A 20,953-nucleotide genomic window follows, 5' to 3' on the forward strand; every position below is an offset into this window, starting at 1 on the left:
AAAAATATCATTAGGGGATTAATAGTTGATCCAATTCCAAATTCTCAAAACTAACATGAGAATTGTACAGCAAGTAGTGAAGAGAATTACCAATGAAATCTTGGGAGTTTACAGGTTAACAGAAGTATTCATTTTGGAACAAAATTTTTTCAAATTGAAGCAGTGTTGTGTTACTTTATGGTATTCATGATAATTATGTGGATATTAACATATTTGTGGCACTTTTATAACCAAGGCTCTTTGAAATATGTAAAAAGTCAGTCCTACCCTAAATTAAAATATGTTTTCATGAATTTTTCCATCCATCTTTATCAAGATGCACATCATTCTGTCTAAAGAACAAAACATGGAGGACTCATTTTATTTCAGAATTGTTAAGGTCAGGAGAATTACGGAAATGATCATTAACTAAAGAAGCTCTTCATTATTAAACAAATTCTCCTTATCAGCACCTTAGGAAATGTGTAGAGAACAGTATGGAGAATATGCACAGTGATGTTAGGGTGTAAAGGGGGGAAATGAGGAATGGAGAGGAAGGAATAAAAACGTCCCAATTTTTGTGCCCTGCTCAGCTGCCATTCCAACCTTGGACAACCTTTTCCTGTCCCTTGCGATAAAATATGCAGATTTATGATTAAGAAAAAACATTTTAATTTGCACTCTTTTTCATCTTCCCACCTTTAAAAAAGACTCAGCCTCCTGCCATTTATTCTCAGTCCTCTTACATCCTCCCTCCCCCCCAACTCTCCTGGCCCTGGTTGCTTGAAGAGTAGGTAACACTATCCACTGGATGAATCACTATCTGCTTCATAGCGCTGTACATTTTGTTAACACTTACACCCTGGGTAGCAATTTATCCATTGGATAGTGTTATCTACCCTTTAAACAGCTAGGCTCTGGGCTTGGCCCTTCTGTTCCTCTTTACCCTCTTTATCCTCTTTACCCTCCCCCCCCCTCAACTCTCCTGGCCCTGGTTGCTTGAAGAGTAGGTAACACTATTCACTGGATGAATCACTATCTGCTTCATAGCGCTGTACATTTTGTTAACACTTACACCCTGGGTAGCGATTTATCCATTGGATAGTGTTATCTACCCTTTAAACAGCTAGGCTCTGGGCTTGGCTTCTGTTCCTCTTTACCCTCTTTATCCTCTTTACCCTCCCCCCCCCCACCCCACTCTCCTGGCCCTGGTTGCTTGAAGAGTAGGTAACACTATTCACTGGATGAATCACTATCTGCTTCATAGCGCTGTACATTTTGTTAACACTTACACCCTGGGTAGTGATTTATCCATTGGATAGTGTTATCTACCCTTTAAACAGCTAGGCTCTGGGCGTGGCCCTTCTGTTCCTCTTTACCCATAAGGAGACTGGTCATCACACAACAAATTAATTTTCTGACATCCTGGCCGTGAATTAACAAAAATGCAAAACAGCTTGAGTAAATCATACCAACAAGAAAGAAAAAACACTAAAAAAATTAACAGCGGTAAAAGTGGTTACTTTTCAACTTAAATCAAGGATATCAAGCTTCAGGGACTGACGAAGTCCTCCAGAAAGTATACCGCTAGTGTGTTTCCTAAGTGCACGACGATAAGCAGATCTTATGTGTTGACAATATTTTCCTTTTTTTACATCTGCCAAACCTTTCTTTGTAGAATGATTCCTTCAATCTCTTCCAAAGTGTACATTTTCAAAGATCTTCGTCACCTTTCACAGATGTCTTCCTTCTTAGATATTGTCCTCACGGTTTTTTTATCGTCAGAAAATGTACCAGGTAATTTTCAAGCATTATTCACTGTACATCTTGGAATCAAGCGAAAAAACAAGAATTGGAAAGAATACTGGACATCATTAAATATACCTATTAAGTATTCACTGCAAGTTAATCAAGGCATTAAAAAAAATTACCTTCAAAATTTTTAGATGCTTTTTTTATGCTCATCACTCTGTCTATAGAACAAAACATATTAAATAACTCATCATTGAATTTAAATATATGAAAACCATATGTATCTACTTCAGTTTCATGAAGTGTCATTTCATCCCAGAATTGCTACCAAATAAATATATTATCAGCAGATCATTATTGATGAAATGACTGAGATTCAGTGTGCTATGAGTAATGTCAGCAACCTACATCAATTTATTGTATTGAGAAACCCAAACTGATTTAGAAAATCATTAGATCTCACAGTCCATTATTTCATCGCATCACAGTATCCTTCTCCATAAGAATAATCCAGAAGAATAATCCACCAGAATTATCCAGCAGAATAATCCACCAGGGAAATCCAGCAGAAGAATCCTGCAGAATTATCCAGCAGATTTATTCTGACAATGGAGTGAACTTTTAAAACAAACCTTTGCATTTGAATGATCTGCTAATTTCTTTGTATTCCTTTTCACTCTCTATGTAATCAATGGGGGAGGGAGTCTAGGGAAAGGGGGGGGGGGGAAGACATGACATGAGTAATGGTCTCTATAGGTACCCACCTGACTTCAAATGACGCTTCTACTCTCTGCCAACCAGTTTCTTCTTCAGATTCACCATTCTCCAACATCCTACTAGTAAATTTACAAAAGTGCCTTCATAACATAATTAAAGCAAAGCATGCGCTCTGATTGGTTTATACAGCATCTACTATTTGCCTATGGGCACATGCTGCTGACGTGAGCAAATACTAAGACCACAGGCGCCCCAAGCTCTCTTTGAAAACCACACAAGGAACACAATTTACTTATCTATAAGGATTTGTATGGGATTTTCTACAAGATATCCACAGAGATAGTTAAAAGTGAAAATATTAAATAAAAATGGCTTACCTTGTTCCATACGTATGTTGCTTGCTCCTGGTGTCGTTATTTTACCGATTTCACTTGATTTAAGCAGTTTTTTTTAATCCTGGCTTTCTATGTGGAATCACTCTGTCTATCACTTTGTCTATATCCTTATATATATGCAAATTGTATTCCTTGTGTGGTTCTCAAAGAGAGCTTGGGCCAACTGTGCTAAGACTATTTTCCGCGCACGCTTTTTTTTTTTATCCCGTAAGATTTGTTAAATAAAAGGGAACTCTTGTTACAATATATCAATGTTATGTTATAAAACAAATGGTGAACGCCATAGCGAGCACTATTGAGTTATGGATGCACTTGGGAGGTTTGCTAAGCGCTCAAGTAGCTAGAGTCGCACGAGACGATAGCCTCGTGTGACTCTTAGCTTCTTTCATCCTTAGCAACCTCCCGCGTGCATCCACAACTCACTATAGTTCACCACTAAATTTTCTCCGGTTCTTATTGGTTTAAATCGATCACGTGACGCGATAGTGTTCATCCGTGGAGAGACACTATCAGCCCATAGTGCCCGCCCGCAGAAAATACCCGGATGGATAGTGCCTGTCCGCGTAAAATACCTGGATTGGTAGTACTCATCTGTGAAAAGTTTTGAATAGTTTGACAGGCGTGAAGTTAGGCAGATCGGATAAATAGTGACTTTTCAATTCTGACAGGTATAATGTATTATTTAGCCAATGTACGGTTGCGAATTATTGACATTTGTGACAAGCTGTAGGCGCGGAAGAAAATTTACTGGTGAACAATAAAAACAATAGAGTGTTTATGTCTCGGAACTATCGGTCTGATAGTTGCCCCTTGGAAATTTGAATTGGAAATATTTGTTTTAAGAACATCAAATTTCCGCAGGGCAACTATCACACCGATAGTTCCGAGACATAAACACTCTATTGTTTAAATAGTACACGCTATGGCATTCACCATTTGTTAATTGAGCTTGACTAATATCTACCAAAAGTGAAGGAAAATACTCAAAAATTAAACAACGGTGAAAGTGGTTACTTTTCGACTTAAATCAAGGATGTCAAGCTTTCAGGGGCTAATTAAAGCAGTCCTCCAGAAAACATACAGCTGGCGTGTTTTCTAAGTGCAAGACAATAATGGTAGATCTTGTGTTCAGAATATTTTACATTTTTTTTTTTTTACATTTTTCAAACCTTTCTTTGTAGAAGGATTCCTTCAATCTCTCCAAGAGTGTACGTTTTGAAAGATCTTCGTCACCTTTTACAGACATCTTGGTTCTTTAATATTGTCCTCACATGTAATTGTAGTCAGGAAATGTACCAGGTAATTTTCCAGCATCGTTAACTGTACATCTTAGAATCAGGCAAAAAAGCAGCAATTTGAAAGAACACTGTCATTAAATATACCCAAGTATTCACTGCAAGTTAATCAAGGGCAAGACATTCAAAAAATTAGCTTCAAAATTTATCACTGTCAGAGGAAGCCATCTTGGCCGAAAAATGCAGGGAACTGAGACCGAACCTGAATCCCTAGTGCCAGTCCCTGAGTGGCCCACCGTATTTACTCATGGCGCTTGCCTCAAAAGCGGCGTTTATTTTAAGGGGCGCTATTCCAAAACTTGACGCGACGCCGGAATGTCTTCTTAAAATTTTTCCAAAAAGTTTTCCAAAACATTTCTTGTCCGCCAAGAGCCTAACAAGGAATTTTTTTGATCTGGCATAGCCTACTTGAAGTAGCACCTTCCCCCTAGGGTACTACCACGGGAAGATAAACTTCTCAGAATTCTCAGAAATCTTGCACGTCAAATAGGCCTCTAGGCATCAAATGTGATTGGTCAATATTTACAGCATTCCACGAATTTTAGAGATTGTGCATTAAACTAAGTGTAATCTGTCAGTCAGCCCAATCAATAACCTCGTTTAGGTCAATGATTACACAGTTTTCAAAACTTTTGTTTGATATCAAGTTTAATATCATAGGTGACAAATTACTCCTTAATTTTGGCGCGAAATTTCAGCGTTAATTTTTAATTTCAGATGTGAAATTACAAAATTGCCATGGTAACATCTCTTGTATCTCGATCAGAGCCAAGATGGCGTCGAGATTTAAGACGGTGACCCTTGAAGAAGTTACGAACTTAAAAGAAGCGGCCGATAATTTATTAACAGGCACGAAGAATTCGAAAGGTGTTTTTTGTGAAGAAACTCAGAAAATTACGAACTTTAACAATAATGTATGCTTTAAACGAAAACCATATTCCTTTTCATGTTCTCGGTTTTCGATAGAATAAACCAGTAAAAACAATTACGATTGTGAACGTAATTTGTCACCCACGATATTAAAAGGTAATCAAATGGTTTTCTTGTGAAATTAGGCAATAACTTCATTTGCGTTTTGTCAAAATTCTGTTAATTTCCCTCGCCTAAAGGCTCGGGAAATTATCAGAATTTTGAAAAAACGCGCGTGAAATTATTTCCTAATTTCACTCGTCGCCATTTGATTACACATACAAATATGATGACAAGGAGTTTGACTAATGGTCGTGGGTCGTGAGTACAAAACGTGGGTCGTGGGTGTAAGTCGTGGGTCGTGGGTGTGGGTAGTACTTAATAATTAATGGTTAATAGCTCATATTTAATAATATTGATATACTTCTAATAATTAATTACTGTTATTATTGTAGGGGAGAAGGGTTTATTCGGAATCCGGCTGACCGACGAGCCTACCGAGTAGTAATTCTTGGGTGAAACAGGTTCTTGACAGTGAAAATAAATAACCATTACTATACCTTGCTTAATTAGATGGCTTTTTTCAGGGCATCTTCTTCGCTGTCCTGCTGGTAAGCTCGCATCCAGGTTTGGCTGTCATCTGGAGCATTCTGATCTCCCGATAAAACTCCGGCGTAAGTTCTTTTGGCTGACATAATTGACCAAATAAAGCGAAAACAGGAAAAGTTAACAGCGACTGCTTGAGAAAATCCGATCTTTGAACTATACAAAAAATCTGGGCACACAAAGTACGTACTACCTGAGGTACATGTGCCGTGACTGCGAGTAGCGTTACGCAAGTTTCTGTTTTCCGGTGATGACAGCTAGATGTCAAATTCGCCCGTTTTAACCTTGAGTCCTTTGATATATGAAAAGACTAGTGGGAGTAGCTGAGAGAAGAGAGAGAGAGAGTCGAAAAAAAAAAAAAAAAAAAGAATTGCGACAGCTAGGCTGAGTGCTGGGCTATTAAAACTGTTAAAATCAAGAAATTGTGAGTTTCTTTGTCGGCGAAAACCGATTCCCGACACATGTAATACTTCTCGACGAACAATGAAACGTATGTTTCTTGAGTACGTTTGATTTCGCAACTCTCCCGAGTTTGGTCTTTGTCAGATAAGAAATGAATCATTTAAACTATTAGAACCTCTTCATTTATTTATTTACTTATTTCAATAATCCTTCAGATCTAATTTATTTTATGATTTAGAAAACGACCTGGCTAGTTAATTGGAGGAAGAAAAATTTTAAGATTGTAATCGGTTCTTCATTTAATTTTATGTCACAGATGCCAGTTGCCGTGATCAATTTAACATAGTCCTGCGATTTCCATAGCTATTTCCTAGAATATTTCCGCCATGCTGAGATGGAAACCCTTTCCTGAAAAAAACAAAACAACAAACAGCAAAGTGAATAGACGGGTTTTTGACAATAGTAGAATTTTGTAATTGTATAATTAACTAATGTAATGAAATTTTGTAAATCCATCTGAAAATGTGTCAATAAAATGGTTATGATTGTTTTTAAATTTTGCTGTATAATAAGTGTTGAATAGAGGGATTCGAAACTTCCTGACTAATTTACGACCAAATTAACGGGAGACTCAATTTATTTGAAGGAAAGACTGAGATATTTTAAAAATTTCATTGAATAGCTAATTCCGGAGGTAATATTCCTACAGGATTCAAGCCAACGGGAGGTTTGTAACGCAATACGGTAATGCTCAATCTTAAAAGCTGATTGATAGCCCAAGAAGCTGGCGGGTTTGTGCGCGCATTGAAGCGTTTTAAGCAGAGAAGCCGCATGAAGTTTAATGCTCGAATTAGCTGCTCCGCCACCGTTATTTTTATCACTGGTCATGAAAAACTACCAACTAGGCCCGTTACCCGGAGGGATTTCCAGCGATGCTCAGTTTTTTTGGCAAATTGTCCAATTAATTCTCACACCCTAACTCTAACGAGATGCAGTTTTTGTTTTGCTGAAGCTCCTGTGAACAACGTTAAGTAATTAGTGGCGTTGTTGTTCAGTTTCCTGTTCAGTAAACTTTAAGGCAATGATTGTGACCTTTGTCGTCTCGGTTATCGCTTCTTAAAAGCAAAACTTTTATAATATGCCTGAGAGGACATGGGTAGAAGGTAAAAAAATCAACATCTGGAAAAAGAAACATATCGTGTGTAAGCAAAAGCCCATTTGAACGAGAAAATCAGTAGTAAAACGGCTTGATAAATATTCACGTCAGTAATATCATGGCTTTGTGATGCGTTCAGTTGTGTATGTAATTAAAGCATGATAACAAAACATCGTGTGGAGTCGGTGTTTCGTTACACCTTTGTTCAGTGCTGCGGTGTTAATAGTGAATTGTGGGTAAAACAGAGGAATAAGTGGAGAGGAATGGCAAGAAAAGGACTGGTGATGGATAGGAGGAAAAATCAAGGATTTGGCTCAAGAGCTTTTTTGTACAAGTCACGCTTATCCCAACACCTTCCAAAAAACTTTGATTGGTCGAAGCTATAATGAGGGTGAGCCTCTATTCTGACCCACTGACTCAAGTTATCTGATTGAAAACATGTCTATCTCAGGTGACAGCTACGTAATGAGCTTTGAATGTTTTAGGTCAGGCTAAACTTAACAATTCTCAGCAATCTTGCATGTTAAATATGTTTTCAGGCATCTCATGTAATTGGTCAAAATTAATATACCATCTCAACCACAAGACTGTTAAGTTGTTTAACAGATATTTGGCGTCACGATAGTTGCTAATTATACCGGGATTATCGATTGTAGTGTTGGTCCGCGAGTTTTTTTGCTCTGTATTCTAAAAGGAAAGTCCGCTCTACACAAAACAAAAGTGACAAAACTGAAAAAGAAAAAGATGAAATTCATGACAAGCAGTTCTGTTTTCCTCTTGCTCTGATGTACGAAATTCCAAACATGCGTGAAGGGACTGGTAACCAAAAATTAAAAAACCGCCAAAGAGCTCTCTAGAGATAGGAAAAAATCCATCGATAAGGACCACCATGGTCTTCTGACCAGTGACTAAAGAGTCAAGTCCCTGTCTCATTATCATTATAGTAAAACAGTGATACAAAACAGTACCTAAATTTAAATCAAATGGAGATACATGTACCGCGCGGGAGCATGGAGGCAAGAGTTAGTGAGGCAAAAAGGCACTGAGAGGGGTGGGGAGAGAATATGCTTGCACGTGACTTTCACTCGGCATAAGGACAACTAGTTCACATGTTTAGCTGTTGCGTGTGTTGCCCAAGATAAAATAAACCATCTCCATTTATCTACAAAAAACTTTTAAGATTAAGCTGCATAAGCCACTGATTATGTTAACCTATCAAAATAAAGGTCATACAGAGTCTATTCTTTTTTTAAAATCACGCTCTTCTTAAACACTTTCAATTAAGCTTCGCGACTGGCCGAGACCATACTGAAGCCACTCTTCCGCTGAAACCTGTCCGCCATCTGATTGAAAACAGGTCTGTCTGCAGCTGCACAGTGAGCATCAAAATGGTCAAAGTCGCGGTAACTTACACGATTGTCAGAAATCTCGCTTGTCAATTACCACATGTATTTCATCAGGCGCTCCCCCTACAAAACCGTCGGCTACGAAGACTAGTTAGTATTTTCAATGAAAAATGGCCTATTTATTTGAAAACTTAAGAGTTAGCACTACGATAGCGTCTAGTTGTTCTGGAAATCACGCTCTTCTTTAACACCTTCGCCATTGGTCGTGGCCATTCTGGAGACTCACTGAAAGTCAGCCAATCTTCCTAAAACCTGTCCACCATCTGATGAGAACATGTTTGTCTACCGAGGTCAAACCGTATAAAATTAGAAGTATTCTTAGAAATCTTGCATGTCAAATACGCCTTTAGGCATCGCATCTGATTCGTTAATATTTATAGCATTTCATTCGCAAGACAACAACTGTGTTATTAGGGGTGTTTAATACGTGCAGCAAAATCCTTCCTTTCAAGCCGCTAAACATGGATATCAAAACCTTACTTGACAATCTTCATGAAGAAGTTTCCTGTTCGGTGTGCATGACCACATTTACTGAACCAAAGCAGCTGCCATGTTTACACAGCTTCTGCCTTCACTGTTTAGAAGGAATTCAAAGAAACAGTGGCCGCCATGATGTCATAACATGTCCTGAGTGTCGCAAGGAGAGCCAAGTCCCTGGAGGAAACCTAAGAGATCTGCCAACCAACTTTCGCATCAACAGCTTACTAGATGTGTTGGCCATAAAGCAGTGCAGTTCTACTGGAGTCAAATGCTGAAACTGCGACAAAAGAAGAGTAAAAAGTTTCTACTGTTTTCAGTGCTGTACATTCTGGTGTGAAGAGTGTATCACTGTGCATAACTTACTCAAAGCAAATAAAGATCACCGAGCTCTTGCACTGAAAGATTTTGAAGATCAAGACATCGAGGATGTCTTGAAGCGACCAGCATTTTGTTCGCGACAAGGCCACGAAAAGAAAGAGCTGGAGTTCTTCTGTGTGAAATGTGAAGAAAGTGTTTGTTCTTCATGCGTTGTAACCGCTCACGATGGACATGTTAAAGTACTATTGGAAGAAGCGGCCAAGAAAAAAAAATCGATAGTCGTGTCCACGATTGAATCCAACAAAGCAAAAGTACAAAGGATGAGAAACAAAATCTTGAAACTTGACGAGAGTTGTCATGACATCGAAGCAAACGTTGCCAAAGTAAAAAGAAGCGCGCAACAGTTTGCAGAAAGCATGATCGCAGTTATTGAAGCCAAGAAACAGGAAATCTTTAGTGAAACGGATCATGAGGCGCAACAATCCCTGGAACGTTTGCGAATACAAAGGATCGAAATGGAACAGAAAGTCAAAATGATCGAAACAGCAGTCACAAAATTTGAAACGCTTTTAAAGCGAAGCACCAGCGCAGAGCTTGCAGAGTTAGATAAGGCAACAAACACAATCATCCCGAAAGAAGTCGACGATGAGCGCGAACAACTAGACTGTGACCTCGAAGGTCTGCGTCAATTAATCTTTGAGGAAAACGAAGCCTTAAAGGCAAAAACAATACAAGGAGGAATTGGCCGTGTATTTAGCTCTGAGTCCAAAGCGGATCAGTCGACTGCTAAAGGAAAAGGACTCACTGAAGCGATTATTGGAATTCAAGCGAACTTTGTTTTAACAACAAAAAATGCCAAAGGACAACAATGTTACGAAAACCGTGACCGAGTAACTACGGAAATAAAAAATCAGGAAGGCCATGACTGTGCAACAGAAGTGCGAGTGAAAGATAACCACGATGGTAGCTACAAAGTCAGCTATTTTGCCAAAGAAACCGGAAGATGTCAGGCAGTAGTCAAAGTGAATGAGAAAGAAGCTGGAGGCAGTCCTTTCTCGGTTGAAGTCCCACCAAGACAATTCAGACCCGTGTTATCTTTTGGACAAAAAGGTTCGTCTCCTGGAATGTTAAGCAATCCCTGGGTAGTGGCAGTGAATGAACGTGATGAAATTGCAGTGACTGACACAGGTAACCACAGGGTTCAGGTATTCAGTAGCGATGGAACTTACTTAAGATCTTTTGGTAGTAAAGGTGATAAACAGGGTGAGTTCAACTATCCTGCTGGGATAACTTTTGGTAAAAACAATAACATTATAGTGATGGACAGCGGTAACCACCGTGTTCAATTGTTCACACAGGATGAAATAACTAAATTAAGTTTCCTTAAAGGTAACTTAAAGGTTAACATTAGAAGTATTTAAGTCATCTTTAGGTGACATACGAAAGTTCTGAAATGTATCTTTAATTGAACTTTCCGAAGTCAATTAAAGTGTCCTTATGAACCATTTAGTTAACACTTTAAGGTCACATGAAAGCAAACCTAAATAACCATTTCATGAACACTTTAAGATCACATGAAAGCAAACCTAAATAACCATTTAATTGAATTTAGGAATCCTCTTAATTCTTGTAAAGTCAACTTTAGTCAACCAAAACTTCCACTTGTAAATGTATCTTAAAGGTTTCTTCAATCTTTTGTTTCCCTTTAAGTACTGCTTAAAGTTACAGGTTTTGTTGTAATTCATCTTTAGTTGTACTTTCTGATTCTCTTAAATTTCAAGTTTTGTTAACATTCATCATTAAGTGACCTTTAAGCGCCTCTAAAGGCTGCAGGTTTCACTTTCAACTGACTTTTGATTTGCTTAATCACACCCTCATTTATATCCCAATAACTTATGATATTTTGGGCAACCTTACAATTGATAGAAAAAGAAGCATCACACATTCAAGTAATAACAAAGTGTTTGAAATTGCAGTGATGAAATAGTTTCGTTCAAAACTCATTTGTTCCCCTGAGATAACATAAACCTACAATGAAGCTGAGGATATCCCAGTCGAGCCCCATACATAATTAAAAAAAGAGATGTCCAAATGTTTGAATTACTGATTGACATACTTTATTAAAATTGTTTCACTTTTGTCAATGTATAATATAATCTTCGTCAAGCAGGTAATAGAATATTTACCACTATAAAAGTATGACAAATACACAAATTATATAACTAGCTGTAGTAACAAACTACACAAAAAGCTATTGATTCACAAATTGTACTCTCAAATCCAGCTACTAAGAAATGTGATTTGAAATGATACTTGTCTAACAATAAAAAATATAAGTTCAACCTATCAATCTAAAATTCAGAAAAATTTTCTTAATCGACTTAAATTTGCAATAACTCTCAGTTATTTGCTACATTATTACAACTGTAATACTTATTAAATATGATCATATACCTTAATTTCTTTTAGTAAACAAGTATTAGAAAACAGTTCTCTTACTCTAAAATGCAGCTGAAACTTTGATATACAAAAATGATGTGTACATCTATATAGAAAAAAGTATCTCATGTGGAGGAAATTTATTAACATTGAAGAATTCACGATCACTTACTTAAGATGAGACCATAATTATTCAATGAAAAAGAAGCCTCATGCAGGCATGCAAAATAACCTCATTCTAGACTTGGCTTGATATTTTGTACATTTTCGATTTCATTGATTAGTAAAACAATTTTCTCACTGTATTATTGCCCACTCTGGAAAATTTTCAGTAGGTGGGCATCTCAGAAAAGGTTGCCCATAAACCCTGGATGGATTCTCTCTTTAGCTCTTGAAGTGAGCTTTTTCTTATAAGCCTTGTCAAGTTTCTTTTCAATTTTTTTCATTCTCCTACTTTCCCACTGAAGGTGATGCACAGAGTATTTTGTTACTTTTGAGGTATTTCCATCGTCATCCTCGTAGCAGCTTTCCTCACTGCTCATTGCCTCCATGACAAGAACCTCTGCTGCTCTCCCCTTTTCATGCTGGTTGGCCCAGTTGACCAGCTCCAGGGCTGTAGTTTGTCTCATTAACTTCTAAAAAAAATAAAAAAAATTAAACAGGCATGAGAAGGGTGTTATAGGACTTCAAATGAAAAATATGATCCAAATCACTAATTTCTCTTGATATATATATATGTGTGTACCCATTGTAAGAATGGAATTCTTAAGCATGTTATAATATAGGGTCTCTTTGTCCTTTTTTTTTTCCCATCAAATGGTGCATACAAACTATCATTTATTTCACATCACATTTTAATATTTTTCAAATTTATTTTACAAAGATTTTCTTGGGAGGCTCTAGATACAGACCAGAATACCTCACTTATTTAACAATTTCTCTAATAAGAACATAGTCCCTTAGATGTGTCTATATTCAAAGCCATCCAATTTTGAAGTGCCAAAATAAAGACATTCAATGGGAAATAGCTTCCCTCCCACTGATCAAGTGTACTTGAGGGTGTACTCAGTCTGGTAACATTGAACATCTGTCGGACCCCATCATTTGTGAACAGCAGGGTATATGAAAAGTAAAATGTTCAAAATAGTATCCTAGCCAATAAATACCTCTCTTTGGCGACCACTCTTCCAGGTTTTTTGTTTATGAGCCTCATAGTGGTTACCACTCTTCAGTTTCTGTGTTTTCACACATATTTGAAATATATTTGTAAAGCAGCTGTTTAAAGAAATGATTATGAAAATGCCATGAGAAGCTGATTGTAAAAAGATTCCCACATAAATTAATGACAATGTTCAAATTTATAATAATTTATGGCAGGCCACCTTAGAATATCTGCCAAGTTAGTATGTCCTTAGTGATTCATTGCTAAGGTGTAAAGTATGCTTTTTTGAGGATCTACACTGAAGTGTTTCAGATCTAGAGACAAGAAATAAACCCGAAAATTTCAGTTTGCAACATATTTAAATTTCTGTAACATTTGGGAAAGTTAATATGTAAGTTAGGAAAAACTATAAAATGCACCCCCCCCCCCTTGTCCTAAATTTGACCATGTAATGAAGGTGCTCATTAGAGGTTTCAGGGTATCTAACTGTGTTACTGAATGCTAGTTTTATGATGACATTTATGTTGAGGGGAAAGTGGTAAAAGACACAAATTGATGGTAGAGACTAAAAGCAGGGGTATCATTAAGGGCTGGGCAATAGACAAATTGACCAACTTTGAGCACAATTTTGCCTGGATGTTTTCAAGCCAAGGCCTTCAATAAAACTCAAGTTGTTATAAAGGAGATATGCATCAATATGCTTGAGTGCAAAATCCTTATGCTCACCCACAAAATGTAATGACACCCCAGTAAAAGTGAAATGCATGTGCTATGATTATTGGTAGCTACCTTCTATGACTTCTTTTGTCCAAGGACACTTTTCAGGTCCTCCTTGTTGATGTATTGCCTGCTCTATTGTCCACTCAAAAAGGATGTTGTTGCTGTCAGAATTTATTCTAAGACAAAAACAAATACAATTAAGCCTGGTATTCTGTAGTAACAACATTAACACTAAGACAAAAGTACAGTCAAACCTCGATTATCCGGACCTGTTGGGACTTAGGTAATCAGTCAGGATAATCGAAAATATGAATATTAATGAGACAATAATGTAAACAAAAGAAATGAAGATAAAAATCTGCTTCGATGACTCTCCGAGTGCTCGATCTTTTGAAAGCGGAGGAGGCAATGTTTTAAACGCACTTTTCCTGAATTTAGACATAATCTCTGAATTTTTTTACCCCATAAAGTTTGGAAGATCAAAGCTCATTAATAATCATGAAAAAAACGGGACCAGAGAAAAAGTCCGGATAATCGAAAGTCCGGATAATCGAGGTTCGACTGTAACCACCATAAGGTGTTCACATAACATCTCAATATTTCAAGCAGCAGCTTAGACTCGGATTTCCTCGCTCAATCAAGATAAAGTAAAATATCTCTGAATCTAAAAACATATTACTCACTCTTCGTCAAGATAGAAACCACTAAAGTCATCTTTTTTCAAAAGGAGTTTGTACATTCTCCTCACAGTTCTCTAAAAGAATGAAAAAAAATTCAACAATCGGTTTGTCAAGTATGTCCTATTTCTACTCTCACGCTTTTTAAAAACCCTGGTTGTTTGAAGGCTAGATGATGTAGAGCAATCGACACAAGCACAATTAAAAATTAACCTTACCCATCTATGTGAATAAAACAGGCAAGGTCAAAAGGGTCCAAGAGAAAAAATGATTAAATGAATTTTCATACTAGATAATTCTCGTTGAAACAAAAGGGAGGAAAAAAACTTTTCTGGTAGACCTGTTTATGGTAAAGGATTATCAAGTAAATGTAACCACATCTAATCATGTCAAATGATTACCGCCGAAATAATTAAGTTAATTATGCATATAATTCGCGCGCCAAACATCTACTCAACATAAAAGAAAATCTTCCACGAAACAGAACTGATTCAAGCAAATTATGAACACATATCACATTATTCATGCTTATCAGTTATGTTTTTTTACTCACTCGACAAGCCGGTGGAACTACTACCGTCGTTCGCCTTTGTCTTCTGTTTTGGCGCCGACGGACGTTGGCTGCATTATTATTATCAACAGTTTGAAGACGGCCCTCGATCCGCTGAAGCGCTTCAGAGTTTTCTTTGTTGCCGCGCTCTTGCTGCTGCCGAAGCTTTACATTTTCGCTCGCCAGAGCGTGATTGCTCCGGATCAACTCCTCCAGCAGCACAATGCAATCGTCGGACACTTTATTCCTTTTTTCGCCGCTGGAACCACATCATGGTTTTGATCGTGCAATCGTCTTTCCGCCATATTCTTTTCTTACTTGCTTTAACTACGAATTAACGGTAAAATAACCACACTACAAGTGCTTCTCTCGGATGCTTTGTGATGCTTTGTTAACAAAGTAGTCAAACGGAATATTGAGGTTCAAAAAAGCGCGCGAATTAATATTTCTAAAACCAAACAACGACCTCCTGTTGACATATTGCCTCGTTGTGATGTTTATCGTACTGTGCCTAGCTAACGCTGGCCAGTACAAATGAAGACTCGAGTGTAATTGGAAGCAAGGAAACAGAAAGGCGGGAAAACACGAACTACACGTTCGAACTTTACTTGTTCAAGTAAACAGCTTCATACCGATACCAAAGTTTCAAAAGGGTTAGTTAAAAATATATCTGAAAATCTAGCCGTGTGTAGGTCAAGGATATCTTGTAACAAAGGAAATTTACGTGTGATGCACGATCCTCGCAGTAGATAGCGCTAATTTAAGCAATAGCGAAAATAACACCTGAAAAAATGAGGCCTGTACGGGACTCGAACCACTGACCTCTGCGATACTAGTGCAGCGCTCTACCAATTGAGCTAACAAGCCAACTGGGAGCAGGCCGTTAAGTCGATTCGTAATAAACCCGTGAAAGTGATAAATCAGATACAATGAAATATATGAAGTTTATATATTTTGAACTGCGGTATTAGATACGTATGATGCACGATCCTCGCAGTAGATAGCGCTATTAGCTTAAATATTTGAAGCTGTTCACTGTTTCTTAGGTTCTGTATTTTTTTTTTCAGGGAGTGAGGAATCTGCTCTTTTCCTGCCAAGACTTTTTCCCACAAGGGCACTGAAAGCTTTCTCGATGGCACATCATAGGTTGGCAGATGATGAGATGGCACATATTGTCAGTCAGTGCTTTTGTTGTACTGCCAATGTGTATGTAAAATTGTCACCCTGTATGAATTGAAGCTTTGGACGAAGTCAACAGATTAATATGTATTTCTGTAAAATCAATACTGTCTGTCAGCTTCATAGGGAGATTTCCACAAATAACATTGTTTGTATATATGAAACAAAATTTACACTGATCCATGAAAATAAAAATTTCACAATACATATACAAAAAAAAAAAAAAAGAAAGAAAAAGACCAACTACAGAGAATAACCAAAAGTGCTAACCTCATTATAGTAATGCTTGATACAGACATTATTTTTTGTTGCCTTTATAGAGTGCTGGAAACACAAACTATTACGTATTCATTTTTATTGTTTGAATTATTTCTCTGAAATTCCCATTTATTGTGACAGTAACATGGGTGTAGAAAGCTTTCTCAATGGAATTTTGTAAGTTGGCAGGTGAAAAAGTGGCACATCTTGTAAATCAGTGCTTTCAAGTGACAGAAGTCTTTCTTTTACCCATTCTTTAATTGCATACCAATGCTTTTGATTAATAAAGCTATTTATTCAGTTTAATTGTAAATGACAGTTTCTTAGGATTTATTGTGACTTGATTTTTGGAGACATGAGCTATAGAACACATTATTTATATTGTAGACAATTTGTTCGGCCGAAGTCAAAATAATTTGTTAGTTTTGTGCAATATATGTTCGCAGTGTTTATGAAAATAAAATGTTATGTCTGTGGTAGGCAGAGGCCTGCCACTTTTGTTTGTCCGATTAGTTGTTTTAGTAAGGGTGGATTACATGAGCCGAGTTCACTGTTTGCTAGGATGGCATTATGTGGGCAGGCCAGCCTGACTCATGTAATCAGCCTCTAAGTGGATGATTGGCAGGCCTGTGGCCTGAATTATTATTTCCCTCGGATTTCTAGCAAAGGTAAATAGATCAATCACATTTAATTCCAGTTTCATTTACATTAGATTTTATTCTGAATACAGTTGAACCCAGTAAATGGGCCACCCTCAGGGAACTGGCAAATGGCCACTAAATAAGGGTTTTTATTTCTTTTTTTGTTAGATCCCAATGCAAATTTATAGCAAATGAACAGCTTTGCTCAATGAGCAAGGTAAATGTAAAGCAAATGTCAAATTTACGTCACACTTGCATGGAATTTTGTCAGGAACAAATACTTGAGTTTAGCTTCAGTTTATAGCTATTGCAAATTTAGTTCAAGCACACTTCTTTTTCAGCTTGAGGATAGTGTTTCAGAAGAAGACATTTCATTCCCAGCAGACAAGATGGATCACAGAAAGCTAATGGTATCATCTATAGGATAGTGAAAGAAAAACCATTGCAATCTGTGTCCCTTGCGAGGATTCGAACCTCCTGCAGTCAGCCTAGAGAAGGTGATCCCAGCTGTGAGGAGAGTTTCGTGCGCTCCTCTCAGTGCTTGTCTATTTTCGCGTCTCGAGGAGAGGTGCAGTGCAGATTGCCCATACTTTGTTCTTACCCTCTGGTACCTCGGCAATGATGTATCCGTATCGTTTTTATTTTTATGTTTTATGATTTTTTTATTTTCATTGATTGATACGAGCACTGAGCCGTTAAATAGGTCTCAAACCCGGAGGCTAGACAAGTCGGTTCTCGGCTGTAACCACCAGAGGACTGTGTCTGTGTTCAAGCGGGGATTTACTTTTCTCCGGCACCCTTGACATTCAAAGTCAAAGGAATACAAAAAGACTAAAGCCAGGTTGGAGAGTATCTGCTTTTTAACTGAACAACATTAAAAAATTATGGCATTTGCAGAACGGAATGGTGACTGTAGCTTAACTTGAGAGGGGCCACGAGAACTAATTGTTTATATCATATCAGTCAAAAATCAATTATCTCAGAAAAATTGCGCATCACCTTATCAGCTGGAAGACAAAAAAAAGTAAGAGCTGGGTCAATATTCATAAGGAACATCTGCTCTATCAGCTGGGCAGAGGAAGAAATTTGTGTGGACCTTTGTGATGATTCAAACCTCAATTTATTTAACATCGCTACCAAACGTTCTTATAGCAGAGCAGAAAGACAAACTTCTGGGTGGACGCATGTGAGGATTCAAACCTCAGGCTTTTTAATCAATATTCCTGGAAAGGAGAAAGATTGTAAGCCTTACATTTAATACGGAGAAAGAAATAAGCCACACGACAAAAGAAAACAAAGGCAAATAATATGAACCAGAAACATTACAAACTTGCCGCAATAGTCTACGAAGGTACTTTCTCAATGGGGCGTCCATGCCCACAGCCAGTAGACAACTCCGACCTCAAAAAATCTTCAGGGACTGAGTGCGAGGAAGTTTCAATGTTAATCGTCTCAAGCAACGTTCAATAGCGGTTATGTTCTCATGTAATAATTAAAGACGTAAAGATATATGTAGGTATGTATCAATACATACACATGACTTTTTTTATATTCAAATTAACTAACCTTCATAGTCAGATGAACTTGAAATTTCGTGAAATCACGGGAATTTGAAGTCGCCACGAAAGTATCAAAGTATCTGTTAATTTCTTTCCGCTTATGCCTTTCGAAAGTTGAACGTGATTCGAAGCCATTAAAGCGCGCGCAGAAAACATGTCCTTTCTTGTCATCGCACTCCATGCGCTCTTTAAAGGAGATGCAAAAATGAAACCGTCGCTTTCAATAAGATGTTTCGACCCCAGAAAGAATTGTGAGCTCACGTTGCTGCACGTAAAACAAAATTTGCTCTTCTGGCTCATCAGTGCAAGTGTTGGCTGATTTGTGATGAATTTTCTGTTGACAGTTCAGATTACAATGAGACTATCTTTAATGCATGAATTAAAGATGTCAGAACAGCTATACTCATTTAAATCTCACCTTAAAGTCAACTTAAATGTATTTTAATGAAACACCCTCTTTTGTGCCAAAAAAGAAACCACTTAAAGGATACTGAAAGATTTGCGCTACTAAAGTTAAACTTATGTTCAATTAAAGATTCATTAAAGGTTAGAGTTAGCTTTCGGATATTTCATTTGACAATTAAAGACGATTAAAGCTTTACTCAACCTTTAAGACTGCTTTAGATTTTGCCTAAAGGCACTGAAATAAGAACATTCGTCCTGTGTCAGTGAGCAGGGTGAGTACCTGAGCCAGTTGGGTGGTAAAGCAAATCTTGATCACCAGCTGGCTTATCCTCATGGATTATCTGTCGAGAACAATGGAAATATAATTATTGCTGATTCAAGCAACAAACTGATCAAGATGTTTTCTCCTGAAGGCCATTATTTAAATAAATTCGGGGGTGAGGGTTCTTTAACCTTTCCCTTTCACTGTATACAGTATGAAAAATATCTCATAGTGTCAGACTACTCTGAACATTGTATCAAAGTGTTTGATAGGAATGGTAATTTTTTGTACAGATTTGGAAAGAATGGGGAGGGGGATGGGGAGTTCAATAACCCTCATTGTTTATCAGTTAACAAGGCTGGACACCTGATGGTCTGTGATACATTTAATCACAGAGTTCAGGTATTTGATCTTAGTGGAAAGTTTATAACAAAATTTGGATCAAAAGGAAACATAAAAGGAGAATTTAAATGGCCTGTCTCTGCTGCAGTGCTCAGCGATGGTCGAATAGTTGTGTCTGACTTTCATAACCATCGCATTCAGATATTCGAATAGACTAACATCAGTAAGCCTTAAAAAATTTGAATTAATTTTATGCAACTTTTAAACATGAAACTACTCTGGACAAGTGATGTATGTTGTTAGTAACAATATTCTGAATGGTCAGTTGAACTACAAAACAACCAATCACATCACAAATTTCAGAGATTGCGCATTAGAACCCTTCAACTCTCAAGATCTGATTGGTCAATTCTCCCCTCTGGCTGCTACACGTTTGTTTGTGAATTAGTTACGAGAATTTGGAGTTAGATCAAAATAAGAACTTCTACCTGATAAGTTTTAGTATTCTCATTACCTGTTTCCTGGATAATGTATGGATATCATAGGAAGAAGTTACAGGTTAATTACTTCTGGGAGTTAAAGAGTTACACTAAGTGTGATCTGTCAGTCAGCCAAGTCAATAAGCTCTTTTAGGTCAGTAATTACACAAGTTTTAAAACTTTTGTTTTATAGCAAGTCTAACACGAAAACAAGAATGCAAAATTCAGTTGTACCAGATCATTAATTATGTTTAGAGGTACAGCTTCAAGTAATGTTACATCTAAGATAAAGCAATTGTACAGCCATAGATATTTGCTCGATTGTTTTCACCATACTGAGCTGGGAACCTATTCCTGAGTTAAACCAGCAGAGTGTTTAGACTGTTCTTTGACATTTAATTTGGTAAAATTTTGTTATTGCATATATAAATATGCAATATAAAATTGTAAATAATCGAAATATGAAAATATGTCAATAAAATAGTTGTGATTTTTAGTAAACTTTGCTGTATACTAAGTCTTTGATAAAAACAAAAGAGTGATTCGAAACTTTCCGACTGATTTACGAGAAATTTACTAGGAGAGGTTGCACATCCACCCGCTAAAATAATCTCATTCAAAAACTCTTTAATTTTTCATGAGCAGATTAGCCTATCACACGAGGCAAATCGATCACGTGTATGAACCTTTATGGCCGGTTTAGAATAATCATTCTTAAAAGCCCATAGAGGGTTTTGATTTCGGTTTCGGGGAAAATCGGGGTACAATTCATAAACAACTAAATCATCAATGAATAATTAATGAAAATATGATTACTATGATCACTAGAGATCTTTCACGTTAATTTTAATACCACATAATTCCC

General features: G+C 37.2%; 1 protein-coding gene and 2 pseudogenes across 9 annotated transcripts in view; 1 reads left to right on the forward strand and 2 right to left on the reverse strand.

The window, feature by feature from the left end:
- Positions 1–20,953, reverse strand: part of LOC148729921 (protein SSUH2 homolog) — a 31,144-nt gene that overhangs the window by 5,445 nt on the left and 4,746 nt on the right. The window contains exons 1-6 of one of the 8 annotated variants that reach the window (XM_088761404.1): positions 5,608–8,625; positions 4,013–4,171; positions 2,496–2,567; positions 1,911–1,952; positions 1,646–1,805; positions 268–332 (exon numbers count right to left, since the gene is read on the reverse strand). The exons of 1 other annotated variant lie outside the window; for it this stretch is intronic. Coding sequence is in view for 2 of the 7 variants with exons in the window: in XM_088761408.1 (XP_088617534.1) it covers positions 2,214–2,307; positions 2,496–2,567; positions 4,013–4,089 (243 nt within the window). In the remaining 5 variants the exon portion in view is untranslated. Of the gene's footprint in view, positions 1–267; positions 333–1,645; positions 1,806–1,910; positions 1,953–1,989; positions 2,308–2,495; positions 2,568–4,012; positions 4,801–5,607; positions 8,626–20,953 lie in introns of those variants that run through there. 6 more of the 8 variants (XR_016001805.1, XM_088761407.1, XM_088761405.1 and 3 more) reach the window with 6 other exon arrangements.
- Positions 8,742–20,589, forward strand: LOC148729922 (E3 ubiquitin-protein ligase TRIM45-like; annotated as a pseudogene).
- LOC148729923 (uncharacterized) lies at positions 11,510–19,260 on the reverse strand (annotated as a pseudogene). Its single transcript, XR_016001804.1, has 5 exons — positions 14,967–19,260; positions 14,420–14,490; positions 13,806–13,912; positions 13,021–13,129; positions 11,510–12,489 (listed from the first exon to the last, which is right to left on the reverse strand). The product of XR_016001804.1 is annotated as an uncharacterized LOC148729923 (transcript).

The sequence above is a fragment of the Stylophora pistillata genome, chromosome 5 (assembly GCF_964205215.1).
Source record: "Stylophora pistillata chromosome 5, jaStyPist1.2, whole genome shotgun sequence".
Classification (NCBI taxonomy): domain Eukaryota; kingdom Metazoa; phylum Cnidaria; class Anthozoa; order Scleractinia; family Pocilloporidae; genus Stylophora; species Stylophora pistillata.